Genomic DNA, 24,254 nt, shown 5'->3' with positions numbered 1-24,254 from the left:
TAGAAGGGACCCGAGAAATTCTCTAGTCCATATGCCACACTTTAAAGGGAATTGGGCCTCAGAGAGGTAAAGAATCTTAGGATCACACAGGGGAGCAGCGGAATGAAGGAGGCATTTTCGGGAAAGGAATTTTGGCAGCCCTGTGCAGGCTGGGCTCAACAGGCCAGAGACAGGTTGGGGGGCGTGGCCCGAACCAGGAGCGATGTTGAGGGGGTGGGCCTGGCACCTCACCTGTCGGTGGCTTAGCGAGCACTCAGGGACTCCTGGGCATGTGATGATGCCCGTCTCTGCCCCAAACCCAGCAGGCCGGGTCCTGGGCCCAGCCTGGTGGTGTGATGGCTATCAGTGCCCTCTGCATCCCAGTCTGTCAACTTAGGGCCTGAGGGCCTGGTTCTGGGTCAGAGGTGGGAGCCAAGGGTCCATCTCTCTCAGCGGGAGGCCTGAAGATATGGGGCGAGCAGGGCCCCTCACGGCCTGCTGGGCTTCATTCACTCCGCAAGTGGTTTTGTGGGGCAGGGGATGGCCCTGTGGTTTTGTGAAGAAGGTGCTGGACTTGGGTCCAGGCTGCTGGTGGGAGCTGCACCCTGGTAGGCAGCAGGCCTTACCTGAGACTTTCCCGGGGGCAGGGTGACCTCAGACAGGAAGTGAGAAGGATGCAGATGTGGGGATCGGTACCAGCTCCTCCCTCCTGGGATGGCTTCAAGGAGCCAGCACCATGTCAGAGGACAGGGTGTGGAGTCAGAGAGAAGACTGGCTCCTGGAGTTCTGAGCCGTGGTGGTTCCCCACATCGAGGCCCCTCCCTCAGGAGCCCCCTCCCAGAGCCCCACATAGGCCCCCTCCCAGCGGGAGCTGGCTGCCGGGGAAGCCGGTCAGTGGTCCTTTGGTATCTGTGGACGCCGAGTCCCTTACCTGAGGTGGCGTAGTGCACTGAGTAGTACTCTGAGGGCTTCCCCAGGCCCGGGGAGGCTCCAGGGGGCCTGGTGTCTCCAGTGCAGGGGGGGCAGCTGTCCCACGGCCCCGGGGTCCCACGGCCAGGCTCCTTACCTGTAGCAAGTGAACTGGAAGCAGCAGGGTCTCCTCTTATTCATTCCAGGGTCTGCTTTTAGACCCATACATCTTCAGCATGAAGAGCATGAATTTCCATGGTGTGATTAATGAAAGAAAAATTGAGTCGGCAGCATAGAAAGTGACCAGATTGAAGAGAGTCAAGTGACAAGTTGGCTGAGTCGGGGCTTCTCTGCAAACCCAGAGCTCTGACCCAGCCTGGGGCGCCACCTGGTGGTGGCAGGGGTGGTGGCACCCTGTCCTGGCCGAGCTGGGTGCACGTCCCATCAGGGGATGCCCTGGGCCTGGCTCCGTCCCACTGAGGCTGCTGCAGGGCACGGGGCACAGGGCTGCTCCCCACAGCGAGGGGACCCTGCAGCTGCTCCACTTGCCCAACTCCATCCCTGCAGCTCCTGGAACAATCTCTGGTTTAGGGACTGGTGGGGAGAGTCCCGCTTCTTCTGTCTGGACCACCTTTCTGTCTCCCCATTTATCAAAATCCTCCTCACTCGTCCAGGCTCAGCAAGCCCTTCTGGACACATCTCGAACCAAACCATCTCTCAGCACTCCTGCATAGCCACCCGCTGGAGATCCCTCCGGCCCCTCCTGGTCACCTGGTGGCCTCCTGCTTGCTCTCCCACCTTCCCCTTTGCCCTCCGATGGCCTGTTCCCTGCACAACAGCCAGAGCGATCACAGATCATGTCCCCTGTCCTGCTCTCTGGCTTCCCATCCTGAGAACAACATCATTTTCTTTCCCGTTGCCTGTGAGGTCTCACCCGCTGGTCCCCGCCACTGTCACCTCCGGCCCCCACCGCTGGCCAGGTTCGCCTCCACCCCAGGGCATTTGCACTTGCCATTTCCTCTAGAACATCCTCCCCACTTATTTAAGTGGCTCACTTCCCCTCTGCCAGGTCCTTCCTCAAAGGACCCTTCCTCTCCACCTCCACCCTTCCTCCCCGCCTTCCTGAGAGGCCTTCCCCCGCCACCCTGCCCTCAGTTACTTTCTGATTTCTTCTCATCCTTACTTATTTTTCTTCATAGCTCCTGAAATCACGTTGTGTGTTTGCCTGTGCGATGTCTCTGTCCCCTGCACAAATCCCGTCTTCCTGAGAGCAGGTCTTTGCCAGCGCTTTGGCCACTGTCTCTGCCCCTCTCCCCCACTTCCCAGAGCAAGGCCTGGCTCTACCAAGCAGGTGATCAGTGTGGTTTGTGGTCCAAAAGAGAGAGGATGTGCCATCCCCTTGGCATCCCCTGCCGTCCTTCCCGCCCTCTGCCCGCTCGCGGCTGCCTGGCCTGCGATCCCACGTCTGCTCTCCAGAGTGGGGGCGGCTTGACAGCAGGGATGGGCCTGGATCCTGGGGGCCATAGCACGGCACCAGCTCAAGAAGGGGATCCCTGAGGCTGACGCCTGGCCCTGGCCACCCTCCTCACAGGCTTTCTTTCTCTTAAATTGTGTCTAACCGCGCCCTCCCTGCCCCAGTCCACATGCTGAAGGGCCCGCCCATGCTGTTTGGCCACAGTGCTTATGCTGCTCTTACCGCCCTCCCACCCTGCCCAGCAGAGGCCCTGGGAAGGCAGGTCTTGAACACACTGTGTCTGTAGGTGTTCAGTTAATGAGGTTGACTGATCGATTGGCTCCTGGGAGCCAGTGGAGGGAGTGGGAAGTGTCAGCTTGTGGAACCCTGCAGGCCAGGGAGCCTGAACGGCAGCCTCTGGAGGTTGGGGGTGGACATCGCAGCCCCGGGGTGGAGGAGAGCCGGTACTGGCTGCTGGCTCGCCGGATGGATGGTGGGGTCCATGTTGGACCCACGGCCCATACATGGGCCAGCCCCTCAGCCAGGCCGGGGAGCTCTTTCCTGTTTCCATCTCTGCGAAATTTGTTCTTCAGACTCTGAGGAGCTGGGCTCCGAGATTTCTCTCCCAATGCAGAGACTAGCCCTTAGCTGCTTCTGTGACCACCATGTGCCCCCTCCCCGCCCCCTTCCTGAGCACCAGGCCCTCCTCTGCCCTGAAGGACAACCATAACTGCATGTGTGCATCTAGGACCTTCTGCCCTTGTTACATGCGTTTCCCGTGTCGTATCTAATTTGTCCTCATTGAAGTGACCTTACGAGGTTATGAAGCTGGTGTCATCCCATTTGCCAGGTGGGAAGACTGAGACCCGGTGAGCCTGGGGGTTTGTGCAGGTCACACCACTGATGTGACTGGCCTGGTTCTACCCTGTGTCTCATGGTTGGGGATCTGGGGGGCTGACATGCATTCTTTCGAGATCCATGGAGACCAGAGCAGTGCCGGTCTAACGGGCTTTCCTTTCTCTCCAGCTCTGTGGCTGTGGGCTGCTTGGAGTGGGCATTTGGCTCTCCGTGTCCCAAGGCAACTTTGCCACCTTCTCCCCCAGCTTCCCCTCGCTGTCTGCAGCCAACCTCGTCATCGCCATAGGCACCATCGTCATGGTGACGGGCTTCCTGGGCTGCCTGGGGGCCATCAAGGAGAACAGGTGCCTCCTCCTCAGTGTAAGTTGGACCCCAGCCCCGTCCCTCTGACCTCTGAACTCTGGATTGCTCTGCATTTGAGCCAAGGAGCCCACTGGGGGCCCAGCCTGAGGCCGGGGAAGTTGCCTGTAGAATGTTCCTGGCCTTACCACGCCCCTCTTCCTCATGATCAGCTGTCCATGCCCTCCGTGCCCATCCCACTCCCTGATTGACCGTGGCCTTTCTCACCCTCCCTCCCCATCTGGGATTCCCCAGGAGTGGGTGGCCTCTCCCACACCTGGGAAGCCCTGTCTGGGTGCTTCCTGTCCCGCGCAGTCCTATTTGCACCCATCTCTGGCCATGACCTCTACCACGTGCGCACTCCTGGACCTTCTCTTTCCAGTTTTTCATCGTCCTGTTGATCATCCTCCTGGCGGAGCTGATCTTAATTATCCTCTTCTTTGTCTACATGGACAAGGTGAGCCTTCGGGGGAGGGCGTATGGCGTTTCCTCACCCTTAGGGTTGGGTCAGAGAAGCCGGAGGAAAAGCGCTGACAGGTCATACCTGCGAGGAAAGAAGAGCTAAGAAAGGCCCAGAGGAACGGCTTTGGTGGTGGCAGCATGGGGAGCTCATTACCTTACAAGGTCCTAGGAAGTGGATCCTCTAATTACTCAGAGATGCCATGGGCTGTACCTGTGGCAGGGAGCTCCCTGTCCCTGGGAGTATTTAAGCATAGTTGTGCTGCCCACTTGGAGAAGGGGTGCACAGCTCACTGGGTGGGCCGTGTGATTGGAGCGTATCCCATTGGTAACTTGGGGAACTTGGGGAACTTTCCAGGTGACCTGTGACGAGGGCTCACAGTGGAGGGGGGCCGTGCTGGGGGCTCAGCCAGCTCTTCCGGTGCATTACACCCGGAGCCCTGTAATGACTCGCCCCTTGGGCTCCTGAAGGATGGCTCAGGCCACACGGAAGGGGAGAGTTGCTCTTAGGATGAGGAACAATTGTTCTTTTGCATGTATGAAAGGGAGGCCATAACAATATCGAGAGATCCGTCTGGGCCGGCCCTGTTCTTAGCTCTTTGTAGGAATCCTTTTCTTTGATTCTCACAACAATCCCAGAGGTGGCTGTTATTTTGCAGCACTACAGGCAAGGCAGAGGTGGGCGGGGGGAGTTACTTACTAGAAAGGGGTGCACTGATCTCTGACTGGCTGATGTGCACCCTGGCACCCCAGCTATGAGGCCATGGGGGACGTGCTGTGGGCCGGATGTCCTGTGTGCCCGGTCCTGGGGCCAGGGATACTGAGGCGCTGGGCTTGTCTCTGCCTCTGGGTGCTCAGCTCTCCTGGGGTCCCCGGCCCCAACAGACCACCCCACTGGGTCAACAGGACCTCCCCTGCCTGGAAGAGCTGTGGGCCGCAGTCCTAGGTCACCCAGACGAATCGGGGAGAGGAGTGACCTCCCTCCGCCCCCCCATCGAGCTGAATGTGCCCTCACCTGGCAGGTGAACGAGAATGCCAGGAAGGACCTCAAGGAAGGTCTGCTGCTGTACAACTCGGAGAACAACGTGGGGCTTAAGAACGCCTGGAACATCATCCAGGCCGAGGTGAGGTCGGGGCTCGGCCGCTGCGCTCAGATGGCATGGCCGGGGAGGTGGGCGGGCCTGGGCCTTAGACTCTCCCTGGGCACTAGGCTGGGCACTGTGTTTTCCGGATCGGACACTGTGCCGTGGGCAGCTGCAGAGGGGCAAGCAGGGCCTGGGTGTGGACGGGCTGGAGGGCGCCATGGGGCACAGGGGCTGGGAAGGAAGGATGATCCAGAGGGCACACCACCCCCACCGTTCCCTTCTGAGGCTTTGGCCCAAATGACTGAATTTATTTTAGCCACAGGTTTGCCTCCCTAGTCGTGACTTAGGCAGGGCGGCTCTGCTGCTAAGAGGAAACGAGTCAGAGCAGCCCCCTGTGTAGCCCTGGGGAGGGGCAACAGCCAGCTCGGGATGACCCACAAAGAGGTGGGGCTGGCGGGTGAGCAGAGGGCTGAGCGCCCTGCCTGCGCCCAGCTCTGGGGGCAGAGGAGAGCAGGCAGCACTGCCTTCTCCCCATTCAGCCTCCAGGAAGGAGCCACTGCTCCCTCCCCTGAGGACCCTACTGAGGCCCAAAGAAGGGGCAAGAAGGCTGAACTGCAGGCGGCTGCTCCCGTGGAGTGGGGTGGGGTGGTGGGGAAGGTGGGAGGGGGACGCTGGGCCTGGTCCGTCTGACCCTGCCCCTCGCCACCCCCGACACACAGATGCACTGCTGTGGCGTTACCGACTATACAGACTGGTACCCCGTGCTGGGGGAGAACACGGTTCCTGACCGCTGTTGCATGGAGAACTCCCAGGGCTGCGGCCGCAACAGCACCACCCCGCTTTGGAAGACGGTGAGGCTGGAGCCCCTTCCCAGGAGCCCGTGTGGTGGACAGTCTGGGGCGGGTGGTGCTGAACACCAAGGCGGTGGCTTAACATGGGCTGGGTGGGGGGCACATCCGACTGAAGCCAAAAGGCAGGTGGGAAATGGAGTCAGAGATTGGGGTGGAATGGGGTCTGCGGCTGTGCAGGGGTGGGTCTTGTGGGTGGACCCCCCCAGGGGGAAGGGCTCAGAGGCGGGAGGCCCGGGGCTGGGGTCCAGGAGAGGCAGGGGGCAGGAGCAGCGACGATGAGGTGGGGGCTGGCCAGGAGGGGCCCACGGTCACACCAGCGCCTGAACCTGTGTTCCTTGCTCCCCAGGGCTGCTACGAAAAGGTGAAGATGTGGTTTGACGACAATAAGCACGTGCTTGGCACGGTGGGCATGTGCATCCTGATCATGCAGGTGAGAGGCCGCCAGCCTGGCTGCAGCCCAGCGGGACTGGGCTCAGGGCGGGGCTGGAGCCCCAGGGGCATGACTGACCGGGCGTTGGAGCGCACACTGCCCCAGTCCTGCTGTGTCGTTGTTGCGCCCTCTGAACCTTGGGCCTGTGCTGGCCTCGCATGAAGCCCCCTACAGCACAGGGACAGTGACCTTGCACCTGAACTGAATGACACCTGGGTCCTCAGGCATCAGCTGTGGGCACAGGCCCGGCCTCCGGAGCGTCTCTCTGACCCAGCTCCTGAGATATGTGTGTCCTGGCACGTGGCTCGGCTTCTATACCTTTATTTCCACACCTGTATGGCGGGCACGATCATCAGACACTTAGCATTAACTCAGTCTAATTCCTGTGACATAGGCCAGAGGAGACACTCAGGAAGGGCTGGCTGCCGTTAGCCGTGCCTTGAGGGCAGCTGGTGATGGAGAGGGACTCGGAGGGGACCCCTGGCTCCCTCCTGGAGGCAGAGGCCCGTGTAGCTGAGAGCAGGAGTCCCCGCCTTTCTGGGGCAGCATTTCTGGGCTCGCTCCTTGCCCACTTGTGTTGAACTCGGACCCCTGGTGAGCACCTGACCTCTTGGAGCACCTGCCCCCGCCGTCAGCTGTCAGTCCGTGGGAAGAGGGGTATCCTGCACGAGGTCCTCCCTCCTCCTTGAACTCTCGGGCCTGCGGGCCGAGCACGTCTGTTCATCTAAGAGTGTTAGAGTGGCCGTCACTACGCAGAGCCGGGGCCGGATGGGCACCTCTATCTCCAAAGCCACACGCAGACCTTGAGTGTTGAGAGCCACTGGGGCAGTGTCCCCGGCCACCTGCTCCGGGGCCCCTGACAGTCCCCAGAGGCCACAGGCTGGCTTCCCAAGCCTCCTGCTCTGCTCGAAATCAGGGACTGAAGGAGCACAGATGTGTGTGGACACCCCCTAATGCAGTGGCGGTGAGATGTGCCTGCTGGGCCAGGCACCATGCTATCTATGTGCCCCAGGACCCCCGAATGTGACTTGGTGGATTGTCAGTGGCCTGCTGCCCCCGATCCCCAGCTCCTCATCAGCTGCTGTTTAGGGTCAGGCCGTGTCCTCGCCACCCAGCTCTGAAATAGCAGGTGTCTGGGCCATGGTGACGCCCCACACAGGCAGCTTGGAGCGGCCGAGCGCCCCGTGTGCAGCCTCCTCCTGTCTTGCGTCGTCTTCATTTCAACATGAGGTGCTGCCCCACGTGCTCTGGGTGCCCCATGGCTCCCATCTAAGGCCCCTTCCCGTGTCTTTCAGATCCTGGGCATGGCCTTCTCCATGACCCTCTTCCAGCACATCCACCGGACTGGGAAAAAGTACGACGCCTGAGCGGGCTGGCCGCGCGCCCCGGCCCACGCGGACACTGTGCCAGGGAGGAAGACTTCAGCTGTGTGTCGCCTGCCCACACCCTGCAGACTGCTGACCTCTGCGCCCACCTCCCGGGTCCGCCTCTCGCCACCTGCCTGGGCCTTCTTGGTGGGCGGAGGCCGGGGAGGAGGAGGCGCGGAGACCTTGGGGTGCCCGGGCATCCAGATTCCTGCATCTGTGTATTTGCCAAAGAAGACAGGGTGGGCGGGGGGCATGCTCTGGGAGCCCCCGGCACTGATGCGTTACTGCCCTGCCCTTCCTCAGCTGACACTTTTTCCCCTCGTGGGGGGCGCAGTGTTGCCTCCTGGTGGAGAGACTGCCCAGCGGAGAGGGGTGCGCTGGCGGGGGTGGGGCTGAGCGCCTCCCGCCAGGCCCCTGGGAGCGTCTCGCCCAGGCTTTTTATACCTTAACAGTGTAACTTTTTTATTTTATTTTACTCTGATTACGATTATTCAGGAATACGCTCTCTCAGATAAGTTTAGGGTTAGCTTTCTGATTCATAACTTTTTACTGCGTTGATTTCTGTAATGGTTTGATTTTCTTTCTGAGGGTGGGGATGGGTGGGGACAGAGGACGTCCGTCCGGTTTCCATCGGGACAGACCACTGCACACACTCAGGAGGCTCTCGCCAGGGTGCACTGAGCGGCGGGGAGGGAAGCCTGGGAGAGAAGCCTGGGAGAGGGAGGTGAGATGGAGGCACGGGGGTGGGGGGCAGTATGGGGAGTGGCCGGCGCGAGAGGCCAGGGCAGGGGTCCTCTCGGGCTGGGGGTACTTTGCTGGGAATGAGGCCAAGTGGTCATGGGTCCTTGTGTGTCATTGATGAGCAGTTCTTTTTCCCTATTTCTTCCCTCCTGGCCTCTGGCAGCCGGGAGGCTCCCCTTCCACCCCTGCGGGCATTCCCGCCACAGGTTCTGCAAACCGGTTACTTTCACAGACATTCCTGCTAGAAACTCTGGGACAAATACCTCTTTAGTTCAGATGCTGCTCACTCTCTCACGTTGCTTCTGGAAGGGGAAGCAGTCCTTCCGCAGAACTGCTCAGACAGTGACAGGGGACCCACGGCCCCAGAGACGGGAGGGGAGGGTGCCACTGGGCTGCTGACTCCCTGCTGGGGGAGAGGGAGGTCCATCTGGGTCCTGGGACCCTCCTCTCCCTCCTGGAGCTCATTGAGGCTAGGGTGGCAGGCAATCATGAGCTCGGTGACCTTGAGGGAAAAAACAGAAACCCAAGAGCAGTGAGATGCGACTCTCCAGTAGCCCCAGGACAAGGCGGTCTGAGTCAGGGCCTGGAGATGGCCGGGGTAGGGGGGCACTCGGCTGCAGCAAGGTGCCCACACCAAGGCTTATACTGGTCTAAGAAAGTTGTGCAGTTTAAAAAAAAAAAAAAAGGCCAATAATCCATGGGGCTGATCTTGGAAACAACGTTCCCCACCAGCTAGCACTTCCCCACCCAGGCCTGTCTGGGCACTGCCTTTGTCCTGCACCATCTGGCTGGGTGCCTTGCTCTCCCGCAGGGTCTGTGTCTCCTCTCCACCTCTACCTGCCTGTTCCAGGAGCCAGGACCTGGCCACCCAGCCAGCACCCCCGCCCCCTGTGTACTGTCTGAAGTAGGAGACAGGCGGGACCAGGTGTACAGACCTGGTGTGTCCAGGAGCCTTACTTTCAGGTAGTGGGGAGCAGAGTGGGGTGGTCTCGGTCTTAGGGAGAGTAAAGACCACCTCCTGAGACAGGAGTGGGGTGCTGATGGGAAGCCTGTGGGCAGGGCTTTGGGTGCTCATGCCCACCCCCCGCACCCCCCGTGGCCCTGTCTTCCTGGGAGGGAGCTTCTGCCATCTCCCGGGAGCCCAGACCTGCAGAGCCCAGAGCAGATAAATCGCCACAGCACCATGAAGGACCCTGGGCAAACAAGCCTTCAGGTGGCACAGGGGATGGCATTATAATGAGTTGGGGCCGGGGGGTTGTGTTTATGCCTATCAATGCAATTTTTAATTTTTGTGAAAACGAACAGTAAAAGCCCAGCCCCTCCCAGCCCTAGGGAGGGCGTAAGGCCTCCCTGGTGTCTTGTGTTTCTGGAGCTTTAGGGGGGCCGTGTGGCCCTGGGGCCCTCTCCTGTCTCCCTCCTCCTGCCAGCCCCTGCCTCATCTGTCTGTCCACAGAGCCCTGTCCAAAGGTCCCCAAACTGCCTTCCTGCCCGACCCTGTACTTGGTGTTTTGGTTATTTGGCCGAATCCACACTGGACAGCAGGGTCCATGCATGGAGCGGGGGGGCTCTCTGAGCCCCTTGCCTGCTGTGTAGAGCGGTCCCCACCCCCACAGAAGGCATCCTATGACGTCGGTGATGCGGCCCAACACCTTCTCAGTTTCTCCCAACTGTGATCCCACGGGCAGAATGATGGGAGTGAGTCCCCTCCCTGGTGCACCGCCCCCCCCCCCCCACAAGGTCAGTGTTAGTTCAGTGATGCAGGCAGGCCACAGAGTTGGCCCCCAAGCCAAGGTTCTGCAGCCTTCAGGGGCGTGTCTGCCTCCACGGCCTTTCTCTGCAGCCACCTCGCAGGGGATGTGATCGAGCAGCACTGAGCTGCCCTTGGGGGCAACACCGGTGCCCACGACCGCCGCCCCGCTGGGGGAGTGCTGCCCCTCCCTGGCAGTGTGGGCTTGCATGGTGGCCTCTCACTCTGAAAGGGGTGCTGACTCACTCCAGCCCCTCACTCAGGAGTTCTGGTTTGACGCTGACCCCCTTGCTTTGGTGGCCAAAGAGTGGTCCAGGTGGATGGGAAGGACGTCCTTGTTTCTCCGGCCCCTGCCCACCCGCTGGTGGAGGTGCTAACAGCAGGGACCCGGCAAGGACGGGAGCTGGGGACGGGTGCCTGGGGTCCACTCCGCCCCTCGGCCCTTCAGAGCCGCCTCTTGTGCTCCTGTCCTCCCATCCCCCTCTGCCGCTGTGGGGCTGAGGTCTGGGGCGCATCCTGGCTTCCCTCCCTGACCAGGCCCTGGGGGTGGGGGTGGGGGCACAGCGGGGGGCTGGTGCCCACACCCTGCCTGCCTGGGGGGGCACATGTGCTGGTTTCAGTGCACTTTTCTGCTTGTGATGCCGTCTCTGTGCGCCTCCTTCATCCTGGTCCCAGCTTTATGGAACGCCATGTTTTTAGCATGTTTTTAAATAAAAATTGATAACGTGTCAAAAGCACAAGGAGCCTGTCTCTCTGCGGTGTTTGTGTCCACTGGGCTTCGACTGAGACTTTTCACGGGGTGCTTGGTGGGAGGACTAGCCTGCCTGTCCACCCACGGCCCACAGCAGGACCCAGGCTACAGATCTGCTGGGCGGGGAGGCCTCTCTGGGCGCCTGAGCAACCCGCATGCCCCCTCTGGCCTCGTGAGCAGATGCGGGCTTGGTCAGGGGCCTGTCCAAGTGGCCTGAGCCTGCCACATGGGAGGCCAGCTCCCATCTCGGTGCCTGTCACCTGCCATAGACGTCCAGTCGAGTGTGTGTGGAAGGGCCTGGGAACAAGCCACCCCGCCCCCACTGTGGGGCAGGGCTTTCAGATTTAGGTATGGCCTCTCCCCTCTCTCTGCATCATTCCCAGGGTTCGTGTGTCTGGTGTCTGTCTCACGAGGAGACCTTAGGGTGTGACCTGGCCTGGGCCACACCTTCAGAGGGTGGCTCTGGAACAGCCTCGAGAGGGCGCAGGGGCGCCCTGTCAGCCTTAGGTGGTTGGCAGGGAGGGAGGAGGCCTTGGAGCCACGAGAGCCCTGATCCAGTGGCAGGTGGCAGCAGGAGGCCCCCAGCTTCCTCGACTGGGGTTCTGGTTTATGGGTTTTCCTCTGCTGTCATTGTCACGGTGACGAGGAGCAGGAGAGAGGTGGGTGGATGGGCCGGGCGGGAAGGAAGGCGTACAGCGTGGGGCTTCCCGAACCCCTCCACGTGCGGCGGTCCGCACCCCCATCAGGGGAGGCTGGGCTGGCATGAATCGTCCTGAGCGCCCGCCTTTGGGGTCCCGTCCTGTGGCTGATGTGTCCTGAAGCCCCCAGGGATTTGCTGGGGACCGAGGAGACTGAGGTGAGCCTCTCAAAGGTCCAGCCGGAGCGGGATCTCCGAGAACCTCATGAGGAGAGTTGCAGGGAGCTTGGGGCTGTGACGCTCCGTCATCCACTGAAGACCAACCAAGTCATAGGAAGGTGGGTGGGGCCACTCCCTGTCCTTCCAGCCCCACCCTGGCCCTGCCTGTGGGCGCCCCACCGGCTGCCTGCGCACCCTGTGCAGTCTGCGCCTGGGGCAGAGGGTAGTTCCCAGGGCAGCACAGTGCCCCGGCTGCGCTGTGAGCTCCAGGCACCTGTCTGGGAACTGAGCCGGGAGAGGCAAGTGCCCTGGCTGGGCAGGGGTCATGGCCTGTGAGCCAGCGGCAGAGTCTGAACTTGAAGCCAAGAGCAGTGGGAGCCCGCTGGGTGGTCTGAAGCCCATGTGACCATGGGACCGGCTCAGTGCTGTCCTTGAGCGCCACCCGCTGGCTGCAGTGTGAGAATGAAGGGGGGCGCCAGTAGGATGGGGGGAAGGACAGATTTGAGGGACCCTCGGGAAGACTGACAAGATTTGGTGATGGGCCAGATCTGCTGGGGGGAAGGAGCCCCCAGCACATACCCCCCGCGCAAGCCCCTCGCCCAGACAGGTAGAACTAGACAAGGACTGTGAGGGCCTTGCGGGCTGTGCCCTCCCATCCAGGAGGTGGGCAGAGACCTGCAGGGGTAACTAAATCTCTCCTTCTATTGGCATGGAGCTTCCCAGCTGGCAACGTGCCTCATGTGCTGCTTTAGCTCCCTCCTGACCACAGCTGTGTCCTCAGCGTTGGCTGAGCCTGAGCTTCTGCCCGTGGAGGTATGTGTCTGGGTGGAAAGAGCCGAGGTTTGGGAGCTGGAGGCCTGGGCTCAGCTCCTGCTCTGTGTGGGGTATCTGTGTGAGCGCTGGGTGACCCCTGAACTTGGTTTTGTCATCTGCAAAATGAGGATAATACCTGTTTTCTAGATATGCTATGAGGTTTAAATAAAAACATGCAGCTAAACACAGTCAGCTCTTTCCTGGAAGAGTAGATGCTTGGCAAGAAACTGGTCAAACCTGGAATCTTGGGAGCCCTGGAAGTAGAGGTGGAACCCCAAATTAGAGCGTCCCCCTGGCTGAAGACTGGGGAGAGTGATCTGGATTGGGGAGCTGGTGTATGTGGAGTGGGGAGTGAGCTCGGGAGATGCGTGGGCCTGGTAGGGCCCCCTCCCCCACCCCCGCCTATTCTGCTCTGCTGGCTCCAAGAGCAGCATTCAATAATCCACAGAAGTTAGAGAGCAGTCGGATTAAATGAATGGCATTTTGGACACAAAAATATTGACATTGCAACGGTTCCTTCTTAAGGCATCAGCAGGCAAAGACTGGGAGGGTATTGATTTAACCAGCTCGTTTTTGCTGAGTTTAACGACAGCCGTGGAGATGGACCATAGTGTCTCCTTACGCTCACACAAGGAATGACAACACCTCACATCACCGAACCGGGTTCTCAGAACCAAGCTGTCTCTGGCAGCTCCCCTTCATTATCCTCAATAGTCCCCTGACTCCTACCTGCTGCCTGAGCCCCTCCAACAGGTGTGCAGGGCTCTGGGGCCAGGGGATGGTTTAGCCCAACCTTCACACCAGTGACCCCAGGGCCCTCTCCAACAGCCCCCTGAGAATTGCAAGACAGGGAGGCAATGGCCCAGGGGGCCTGGTCCTCCCTCCGTGCCTGAGTCACCCCTGTTCTGAGGGTGCGTGGTCTCGGTACAGCTGGGACTGTGCTGGGGATGGCGGTGACGGTGAACGGAGACGAAAACACTCACCACCTTGGACTGGCCTGGGTCAAGAAACGAGGCCAGCATCAGCATCATAAGGGTGGGAAGTAGAAAGATGGGAATCCCAGCCTGGGGAGATGGGAGGCTGGCATGGGGCTCTCTGCCCACTTGTAAGGGTCCTGTAGAGAGGCCCCGTAGCTGTCTTATGAGTCGACACGTGTTGTTTGACAACTGCCAGCATCATGCTCGGTATCTATTAGGGGGCTTTTATTTTGGCCGTGCCGGAGGCATGTGGAAGTTCCTGGGCCAGGGATCGAACCCATGCCACAGCAGGGACCTGAGCCATAGCACGACAATGCTGGACCTTAACCCACTGAGCCACAAGAGAACTCTTCTAGCAGGGCTTTCTTTCTGCTCTCCCTCAATATTTGAGAAAATCCTTCCTGAAAATGTCAATTCAGAGATGCAAGAGAGAAGCTGAGGAAGGGGCTATATTCAGTCTGGGAAGCAGAGCGGGGCCCTGGCGGGCTGTTTGGTGGTGGCCCAGCGGTCCAGGAGTGTGGGCCCACAAAAAGGGAGGTTCAGGGCAGAGCACCCTTCCGCTCAGGGCTGCACCTTCTCAGCAGCGTCAGCTTTGCAGGTCTGGGATCTGGTTTCATCAGGAAGGGTTTTGCTCTCACCCCCATGAAGAGTTGATGATGGTTTCAAACACCTGGCCTTCCTGAGCATCAGGCCAGACAGAGACCTTGAGGGGCAGATGGCGGGAGACAGGGCTTGGGGCCATAGTCTCCCAGGGGACCTCTGTGGGGGGCACCTGCGCCCTGCCCTGGGGGCTCCACCCCCCTCGCCCCCGCCCAAGCGCTCCTAGCTGCCTCACCTCCCAGGCCCTGCAGGAAGGAACCTGGCCATCCCTCCTCCAGCTGAGAAGGTGTGGGCTGGGGAAAGGGTTGTGTCTTCTGGGGATGGAGCCAACTCTAACTGCCCACCATGCGTTTCCCGGGTGGGAGGAGCACAGCCGCAGAGGCATGAGGACGGATGCTTAGCGCCGGTTGGGGGCGGGGGTCCCTGGCCAAGGGGTCAAAGTTTCCAGCGCTTTGTTCTAGGTTCTGGAGCTGGTAGGGGCAGCCCCGATTCCCAGCCTCAGGCCTGGGGCTAGGGTCTCAGGGCAGGATCCGTCCCCTCCCTAGGGATCACTCAGAATTGGAGGGAGGGGACCAAGGGTCCCTGGCCTGGGTGGGAGCTGCAGGGGCCGTGGTCTAGGCACTTGGTGGGTCCGAAGGGGCTGGGAACAGAGTGGGGGGAGTTTCTAGGCTGATGCTGATCCCTCAGGACTGGCCAGTGGGATTTGGGCACCTGAACTTTTGAGGGGCCGTCGTGGCTGGCCATTAGTAAAAGTGCAGCTGGAGCCTCCGGTGCAAGCAGCAGGTGAGAATCATGCCGCAGATCTGCCAGGGGAGAGAGCAGAGGTCAGAGAAATCAGGGCCCACCAGCGTGCTGCTGCCGACAGCGCCCTGGCGCTCGGCTTCCCACACCCGAGTGCCCTCTGCGGGCAAGGTCAAGGGCAGATTCTCACTCAAGAGGTCTGGGGAGGGGCCTGAGATTCTGCATTGCTAACAGGCTCCCAGGTGATGCTGGGGGGAGCTGGTGGAGACGCACTTTGAGAACTGTTAGCAGTATTTCTCACGCTTTAATGGGCAGCGGTCACCTGGGGCCCTTGTTAGCCGCAGATCACAGTTCTGTGGCCTGGGTGAGGACCTGCACTTCTCACCAGCTTCCCATCCACACGGCCTGTCTGTGGTCCCAGATCTCCAGAAATGGCCCGATTGTTATTTTTTTGTTTTTTTAGGGCCACACATGCGGCATATGGAAGTTCCCCGGCTTGGAGGTGAAACAGAGTTGCAGTGGCTGGCCTGCACCACAGCCACAGCAATGTAGGATCCGAGCCGCATCAGTGACCTATGCCATAGCTTGCAGTAAGGTTGGATCCTTAACCCATTGAGTGAGGCCAGGGATTGAATCTGCGTCCTCATGGACACTAGGTTGGGTTCTGAACCTGCTGCACCACAAGGGGAACTCCCAGAGACGCCAATTTAATTAGAGCCCCTGCGGTGACGTTTGTACTCTCTTGTTGTCCGAAGCAGCTTTGCTCTAGGTCTGGCTGCCCTTCAGACGCCAGAGTGAAACCGGGGCCCAGCGTCTGACCTCTGGCTGATGTGTGGGAGGGAGTGTGAGGTCTGAGAGGCGCACCCCGAACTGTCCCAGCTCATCCTGTAAATCAGCCCCGGGGCGCGGCCCCAGCCCCCCACTGGGGAGCCCGCCAGCCCCTGGGTCGCCTCCCATGTCACGCGTGGATCACAGAGGACAAGGGCTTTACTCCCCAACTTGCTCCGCCTGTCCATCTCCTCGCTCCCATCCAAGGACGCAGTCAGGAGGAGGTGAGGTCGGACAAGCCAGCCAGGAGGCGATGGCGATCCTGGTAAAGATGGTGCCACTGGCCCCTGCCCACCCCCGCCCCTGTGCTGTGGACCCGGGCTGAGGGGGGTTCCCCAACACAGGAGATGATATCCCATCTTCCCCCGTGGCTGCTGCTGACCTGCCCTGGCCGGGGCACTTCTGGATGCCCAACGGGGAGGGCTGATGAGGACTCAGGGGTGGCAGGCACATGTCTCTCTTTGCGAGGCTCCAGGAATAGTGGGCAAGGGCTGTGTGTCCCCCTTCCTCCCTCCCCTCTGTCCCCATGCCGGTGGTTCACCCCCTGGGAACGTAGCTTCTGCTTTCCCAGACTTGGTGAGCAGCTCTCACCCACCTCCAGGACACAGAGCCACAAGCGGAAAGGCAGCTTAAGAGGTGATGGTGTCTCCCACCAGCTTTAGGGGGGTGGCTGTCGCAGCCTTGCCACCCAGATGTCCAGCAGGCCCTCTGCCCTGTCCCCACCTCATGATTTGCTGACTTGTCCTGTGGGATCATCTGGATCTTTCTGATCCTCACTAAAGGGGAGGCCAGACGGGAACAGCTGGGCCAGGGCAAACTCGAGGCCGCATCTCCTCCAGGAGGACCTGGGGCTGAGCGCCCAGCACGGGCACTCTGTACATGACGTGTGTCCCCAGGGGAGACACAGCGAGGTGGACATCAATGCGTCTCTGCACACACACACACACACACACACACACACACACACACACACCCCACTGATGCATGCAGAGGGCCAAGGATGTGCTCTTCGTGTGCACATGTGCATGCACACACACATATGCACATGCATGCATGCACACACTACCCCATGCACGCAGATGGGGTGTAAGGACCAACTCTCCAGTCCCTGAGTGGGCACCAGTGTCCCCTTTCTGACAGAGGGCACAGATGACTGTGAGCAGAGAGCACGCAGGACAAGGAGCTGCAGGAGCAGGAGGGGCAGGGGGTGGGCCCAGCCTGCATGGGGCACTGTGTGTGGGGCTCTCTCCTGGCAGCCTGCCTGGAGGCAGTGTCTGCCACACGCAGGGCTTTTTAACAGACAGGCTGGTAGGCTTTTAGCCTCTTGTGAGGTTTTTGGGCCAGTACCTGGCTGTCATCGGGAGTATTGAGCAAGGGCCAGGGAGGTCCAGGAAGCCATCCCCAGTATGACCTTCCTGTTCCCCCTTTGATGACCTGCAGATCCCAATCTCACTGCCTTGGGAGTTTTCTGGGCTCACGTTTCCATCCTACGATGTGGGAGTGTCGGGGTAGCAGCGGGAATGGGTTCGCTTCTACTTGGGGCTGTGTGACCTTGGGCTCAGTGACATCCCTCTCTGAGCCTCGAGTGCCCCTCTATCAATAGAAAAACCTCCAGTCTGTTCACTGGTCCACAGCCTTCCTGTTGAAATTCTTTGAAAACCAGAATAACCAACACCAGGGCACCAGCCCCTCCTGTACCCTGAGCCTGTGAGAGGCTGCCCAGGGCCCTGAGGATAAAGCCTCGCCACCATCCCGCACCCCTGCCCCAGGGCTTGGCAGATGCAGTTCTCTCGCCCTGGCACTCGCTCCCCCTTTTGCTTCTTCCTGTCAAACGCCTTCAATGCTTTATTATATACCGCCTCCTCCAGGAAGCCTTCTCTGACGGCCCATGATGGTTAAGGCCTCCTATATGCTTCCCCAAATCCCAGGGCTCACCCTACAGCTCATGTGACTCCTATGTTCTGTCTCCTCCCCTCGAGTGAGAGCCCCTGGGAGAGGGGACCTTCTCCTGCCCACTGGTGTGGTCCAGAACTGGGCAGGGTGCTTGCACACAGATGCTCCTCTTGCAAAGCTGACAGAGCGCTCGCCCTTCCCCACCTTCTGCCCAGAGGCTCCGGGAGGCCAGTCCCTTCTTGCATCCCGGCCAGCCAGCCCACCACCGTCTCTGTAGGCAGACCCCTGCCTGGTCCACGAGGCCGGGAGGCAGCATGCGATGTCTGGCTGGACTCACGTTTGCTATACTCCTAGCGTTTCCTGCCTGGTCTACAGGGTCACTCATGGAATATCTACCTAACGTCCCAGGAAGCTGCAGCACCTCCATCTCTCTGAGCCAGGAATCTTCCTGGAGAATTCAGAGCCAGAAGCTTCCTGAGGGCGGTCATGTCAGGCTATACTTGACTTTTGCCTCCATCAGAGGAGCTCAGGCTTCACTCTGAATAAACTGGGCTCCCGAGTGAGATTTCCACTGATGAGAGAACGCTGCTGCTTCAAAAGGGCTTGAGGCCATCTGACTCCTCCTCCATTTTACAGGTAAGGACACCGAGCCTTGGGAGTGACAGGGCTCCCTGAGATGGTGCAGGGCGCCTCCAACTCGGTGGCAGTTTCAGTGTCAGCCGGCAGGGGGCGCTAGAGCCCGAGGCTTGGCCGCCATAGCGGAATAGATGGAATGGATGAAGGCCAGGGATGGGCCCTGGTGGTGGCCTGGTGACGCTCTCTGGGGGACGGAGCAGTTCTGCGGTGTGCAGAGGAAAACAAGTCGCTCTCAGTGGTGTGTGTGTGTGTGTGTGTGTGTGTGTGGCTGGAGGGTACCCTGCCTGGACCTGGCCTCCTCGGCGTTACTCCTATGACCTCAGGCTCAGGGGCCGGCCCACTCCTGCCCTTGGTTTTGCTGCCCTTGGCTTCAGGCCAGAGGTCAGGAGGGAAAGGGGAGTGCGGTCCAGGTCCAGTAGGTGTCCGCAGAGCAGGCCCCCAGCACCCGAGGTCAGCAGCAGTGTGTGGGAGGCTCGGGGGAGCAGGGGCTGAAGCACCGAGCATCCTTCCCCGGTCCCACTGGCCACTCCCTGAGTCAGCGCCAGGGCAGAGGGCCTGCCTGGGCAGGTGCGAGGGGGCCGTGTGAGTGCCCCCAGGCTCGCTGTGCATGCACGTGGGTTGGGGTGAAGGGGGCTGCTGGTCCGGCTGGGAAACAGCTAGGTCTTTTGAGTGACACTGTGCCCACGTGGGAATGATAAAGTGGTGGTGGGCACCATTCACGGAACACTTGCTATCTACTTGGCAGCGGGCACGTGAGCTGCTTGTCCACTACCCACCCTTCTGGTCACCAAGCTGGGAACAATCAGCCCCATTTTACAAGTGAGGACCTGAAGCTCAGGGATGAAGTTACCAGCCCTAGGTTGCCTGGGCCCCACAGAGCAGGGCCCTCTGCCCGTGGGCTGGGCTGAGGCTGGGTCCCCCAGGGTGAACAGATGGAGGTGAGCTGGCAGCAGGGGGATCCTATGCAGGGAGCCCTACTCCCGCCAGCCAGCTGCTGAGGCCACTCGGAGCCACCAGGGCCCCCTTCCCCTGAGACGGGCGCTGCCAGCGCATCGCCTGCAGCCTCTCCTACCTGCTTACACCTTGCATGGCTGGGAAGCGATCTGCGTACTGCGGATGAAGGCTGAGGGGCGGGGAAGTGATGGCTCCAGTTGCACAGGAGCAGAGGCAGGATTGGACTGGGTCCTCGGTGCCTGGCCCCTGCTCTGACTCTTTCTCTACTGGGCTTATGACACCGAGATGGGGAGGGGAGGGGCGGGGTGGGGATTTGGAGCTGCTCTGGAGCCCTCTGGACTACAGCAGCCGTGCTGGGCGAGGGGGCATGCAGGACCCTCGCTCCCTGCATCTGCCTGGCCTTCCTGAGTCCTCCCACTCCCCTCAACTGGACTCCTAGGTGGTGGCTGGAGGAGGGTGTGGACTGGTGAGCGGGAGTAAAGGGCATGGCTCATCCTCAGCACAGAGACGGGGTGCACACGTGCGTCTCACACACACAGGGATGAGAACGTGTTCATGCACAAACACACACACACTTGCACAGCACAGCTACACACATACATGCATCCAGCCCCAACCACGTACACCCAGGTGCATGCAGACATGGCCACGGCCCCACGTGGACCACAGTAGGCTGTGCACACCCCCGCGTGCACACACAGGGTGCAGCACATACCTGAGCCCACACTCTCACTCCTCCCAGGGCTCTGTCCTTACAAGCTCAAGGTGGCCCCCAGGCCCCAGGTATTTTCCTTGACGTGTTCTGGGGAAGAGAGTGACCTGTGACTCACCTTTGGCTGCAGATGGAAGAGGAGGGGAGGTGGGGGAGGAGAGGGTGGGCAGGGTGTGGGTGGGTGGTAGGGGCGTGATCCGAGATCTTAGCCGGTGCGAGAGGGGTTGGGAGCTCCAGACAAGTCCCTCCCTGAACCCCCGCTCCAACTCACCTGCAGGCAGGCCACCCCGATGCCCACCGCCCCCATGAGCAGCAGGTGGTCAGCCAGGAACTGCTCCAGCTTGGTGATGCAGCCGCCCTGTAAGGGACAGAGGCAGGTCACACACACCTGGATGGGGAGGGAGGGCTGCCCGGGGTGCTGCATCCACCCGGGGCCGGGTCCAGCCGTTCCAGTGCCCGCAAGCTTAACACAGGGGCAGTGCCATGATGTCCCAGAATCTCCTTGGAGCAGCTGCCATCCCCAGGCTTTGTCCCCTTGAATGTCCACTGCTGTCCACTGACCAGCGAGAAAGTGTGATCTCCAGCTGGGAAGCCCCCCGCCCCCACCCATCTGCCGAGCCTTCCCTGGATCCAGGCTTCAGATGCGGGCTTGGACCCCTGCCTGCCCATGTGGGACGGGGTGCTTACCTCCACCTTGTAGATGTTGGAGGGGTGCACCCGCTGGCCACAGCGTGCCACCACCGTCTTGCAGCAGCTGTCGGGCACCCGGCGGCCCTCAGCCTCGGGAGACAGGATGTACGTGCTGTGCTGCCAGTCGGCCGAGCTGTTGCTCCCGCAGCACTTGAACTGGGGCGAGAAGCAGAGGCTGAAGGTGAGGAGCCGGCCTGGGGCCCCTCCACCCCCTTGGTGACCGGCCCGCAGGACAGTCCTCAGATCCTAACCCGATCCCTACTGGCTGTCCGAGATTTTTCCCTGGCACTCTTTTCTTTTTTATCTTTCTGCCTTTTCTAGGGCCGCTCCCATGGCATATGGAGGTTCCCAGGCTAGGGGTCTAATCAGAGCTACAGCTGCCGGCCTACACCACAGCCACAGCAATGCGGGATCCAAGCCGGGTCTGTGACCCACATCACAGCTCACGGCAAGCCGGAACCTTAAGCCACTGAGCAAGGCCAGGGATCAAACCCGCAACCTCATGGTTCCTAGTCGGATTCATTAACCACTGAGCCACGATGGGAACTCCTCCCTGGTGCTCTTTTGAGCAAGGAGCTGGGCTCTCCAGGCAGGTGGAGCGTTGGCTGCAGGCCCACCGACTGCTACCTTTTCTGTCCATCCAAGTCCTGTACGGAGATGGTGCTGGGTGTTCTGGGGGCAGGGAGGGTCTGCGAGAAGACAGGAGAGAGGCGGATGCAGGGGGCCCCCGAGGGAGTGGGCCTGTGTACCACAGGGCCAGGCCACCAAGGGGTGGTTTCCTGGTCATCCAGGGACGTAAGGCCTCTGGGATAGGGACCCAGCCTTGCCAGAGGCTCAGGTGCCACCATCCAAGCCTTGAAGCCACAGAGCCCCCAGAGCTTCAGGATGCAGAGGTGTCCCAGAGGCCACTGCATGGATAGATTGGTACTGAGCAGAGGGGCCAGTGTGAGTGCTGGGCAGGCCTGGGGTCTTCTGCATGGCACCAGGGCAGGGGAGCGCCAGCCCAGGTCTCAGGGGAGCCAGAGACTGCTGGAGACGGATTAGTTCCTACCCTGTGAGTTGGGGGGCTGAGACTCGAGACCCTGCAGGGGGCACAGAACACGGCTGTTGTGAACACAGAACACGGCTCTCTGGGGTGTGGGGTGGAGGTACATTTAGTCCAGTTAACAAGCATCTATTAGGCACCTGCTGTGTGCCAGGAGTAGAGCTGGGCCCCAGGCCTGAGCTTGAATAAAACTTTCCGAGGCTTTTCACTGACTCTTGCTTGGTAGGAGAAGCAAGAGGTGCTTGTGCGGCATGAGGGCGAAGGGCCAGGGAGGCCCCACAGGGGAGCCCAAGGAGTCAGGCAGAAGGGAACAGCATGGAGAGTGGGGAACAGCACAGTGTGTGCTGGGAGTCACATGGGATCGCCCTGGCGTGTCACCCGCACTGGTTCCTTAGTCTCCCTGGGCTTCAGTTTCATCCCCTGTAATAGTAGGATAACAGGGGCCTCCAGGCAGGCTGTTGTGAGGCCTGAAAGTGGTGAACAGTGGGAAGCTCGTGGCAGGGAGCCTAGCTCAGAGTAGGCGATAAGCAAGGGGCACCCCTACGTCACCAAATGTGCATGTCTGGAGCCCAGATTGCTGGACCCTGGCGCTTGGTTTCCTCAGGCCTCAGATATGGGCCGGGCCCAACGCCCTCAGGCCCCTGGGGTTCAAGCTGTTGCCACACATGTGGGGGCCCGAGGCCATTTGTTCTGGTGCCCATGGGCCTTCTAGCAGGGTCATAGCACCAGGTCCCTTCCCTCATGCTGTGCCCTCCATCAGGGAAAACCCTGCTGCTCCCCGGCCCTGCCCTCCTTTTCAGGGGGGCCCCTGCCTCACACCGACCACCCTGGCCGGGGGTGTTGGGCTTCCTGAGAAAGGCCCGGGCACAATTCCTACATGAGAGGCCTGCCAAGTGCAGATGGAGCTTGGACGGTGCCCCTGTGTGTACCAGGCTGCCCTTGGCCCCTCTGTCAGCCGAGGGGAGAGCCGAACGAAGCAGAGTCCACAGGGTGAGGGTGGGGTGGGCAGGGGGACCAGAGTTGCTGGGTGGAGCTGCCTCGACTTTTCAGACACGGAACCACCAGGATCCCGAGCCAGGCTCCCCAGCAGAACTTTCTGTGCTGTCCAGTTTGGGGGCCACTAGACACAAGTGGCTACTGGGCGCTGATGTGCGGCAAGCGAGACTGAGGAATTGGACAGTTTAACAACTGAATTGGCTGTGAAGAGCCCCACGTGGCCCGCGGCTGCTGTACGGGTCTGAGGTCCACCTGCCCCCCTCCCCACCCAGGCAGGACGCTGGGCCACACTAGGGGGAGGTGCCGAGACCTTCTTGGAAAGGCGCCAACACTCTTCTGTCTCCCTAGTTCTCCCCAAAGGCTCCCAACTGGGGACTTGCAGCAGCTCTGCTGAAACGCCTCTGCCTGTTCCCTCTTACAGGGGCCTCAGCCGCCAGCTCCCCCAGGGAGGAGGGAGGTGCCCACCGATGGGAGGAGCCCAGATCCTGGCACCCAGCAGAGGCGGGGTCTGGAGCAGGTGATGCGGCTCCGCGGTGGAGGTGAAGGCAGAGGAGGAGGAAGGAAAGAACCCGGATTCAGGAAGCGCTCTCGCAGTGGGAGGGGCTTGTACACACAGGGTTGGATTTAACGCCCCCACAGCCTAGGAGGCCTCCTAACGGGGCAAGTGAGGCTCAGAGAAGGTGAGTAACCGGCCCAGGGTCACACAGAGGGGCAGGGACAGAGTCAGGATGGAAACCCATGTCTGCGTGGCGTCTGGGCCCACAGGGCGGGTGCTTACATCCTGCTGGAGACGGTCTACGGAGGCTGTGATCTCCGCGGCGCCGGGCTGCCTGTAGTTCTCAGCCAGGGTCCGGGTCAAGTGCAGCTTCAGCTCGTCGCTCAGCTGAAGAAGGTGGGGGAAGGTGCATCAGCAGAAAGAACCACCCAGCCATTCGGCTCCCAGGCCCACTCCGAGGCCTCGCCCGCTACTCTAGAGCACCGTGGACTTGAAGTGGGCAATGGTGGGGGTCTCCCACAGGACAGGGGACCATGGGCGGCGGGCTGCATGGAAGGCAGGGTCCCTGCAGACTGTGTTGCAGAGGCTGGGGACCTGCTGCCCTAAGGGGAAGCGGGGAGACAGGTGGGAGATCACAGCTCAGGGCTGATGGGAGGGCAAGGGGGAGGCCAGGCACCACGTATTTCTTTCTTTCTTTTTTTCTTTTTTTGTCTTTTGTCTTTTTTCTTTTGTCTTTTTAGGTCCGCACCTGTGGCATCTGGAGGTTCCCAGGCTAGGGGTCCAATTGGAGCTGTAGCCACCGGCCTATGCCAGAGCCACAGCCACGCCAGATCTGAGCTGCATCTGCTACACCACAACTCACGGTAACACCGGATCCTTAACCCACTGAGCAAGGCCAGGGATCGAACCCGGGTCCTCTTGGATGCCAGTCGGATTCATTTCCACTGAGCCATGACGGGAACTCCAATATTCACAATATTTATGGTTGTTATCCTAGGAGCACCCGTCGGTCCTATGAGCGCTGATCTGAAGGGCAGCATGGTTGTCC

General features: G+C 60.7%; 2 protein-coding genes across 7 annotated transcripts in view; one reads left to right on the top strand and one right to left on the bottom strand.

The window, feature by feature from the left end:
* Window positions 1-10,961, top strand: part of TSPAN9 (tetraspanin 9) — a 192,554-nt gene extending 181,593 nt beyond the window's left edge. For 2 of the 3 annotated variants that reach the window (XM_005664070.3, XM_013997827.2), the window contains 6 exons: window positions 3,368-3,559; window positions 3,921-3,995; window positions 5,020-5,121; window positions 5,802-5,933; window positions 6,280-6,363; window positions 7,659-10,961. In XM_005664070.3, coding sequence (XP_005664127.1) covers window positions 3,368-3,559; window positions 3,921-3,995; window positions 5,020-5,121; window positions 5,802-5,933; window positions 6,280-6,363; window positions 7,659-7,730 — 657 coding nt within the window. In that variant the 3' untranslated portion in view covers window positions 7,731-10,961. 3 annotated transcript variants of the gene reach the window in all.
* Window positions 13,101-24,254, bottom strand: part of TSPAN11 (tetraspanin 11) — a 58,808-nt gene continuing 47,654 nt past the window's right edge. For 3 of the 4 annotated variants that reach the window (XM_021092450.1, XM_021092452.1, XM_021092453.1), the window contains 4 exons: window positions 23,489-23,593; window positions 20,667-20,825; window positions 20,251-20,337; window positions 13,101-15,018 (listed from right to left, as the gene is read on the bottom strand). In XM_021092450.1, coding sequence (XP_020948109.1) covers window positions 14,959-15,018; window positions 20,251-20,337; window positions 20,667-20,825; window positions 23,489-23,593 — 411 coding nt within the window. In that variant the 3' untranslated portion in view covers window positions 13,101-14,958. Of the gene's footprint in view, window positions 15,019-19,982; window positions 20,070-20,250; window positions 20,338-20,666; window positions 20,826-23,488; window positions 23,594-24,254 lie in introns of all 4 variants that reach the window. The other variant, XM_021092451.1, reaches the window with a different exon arrangement.

Source organism: Sus scrofa, chromosome 5 (genome assembly GCF_000003025.6).
Source record: "Sus scrofa isolate TJ Tabasco breed Duroc chromosome 5, Sscrofa11.1, whole genome shotgun sequence".
Classification (NCBI taxonomy): domain Eukaryota; kingdom Metazoa; phylum Chordata; class Mammalia; order Artiodactyla; family Suidae; genus Sus; species Sus scrofa.
Note: the sequence above shows the minus strand (reverse complement) of the source record. Positions and strands in the feature narration are given on the sequence as shown.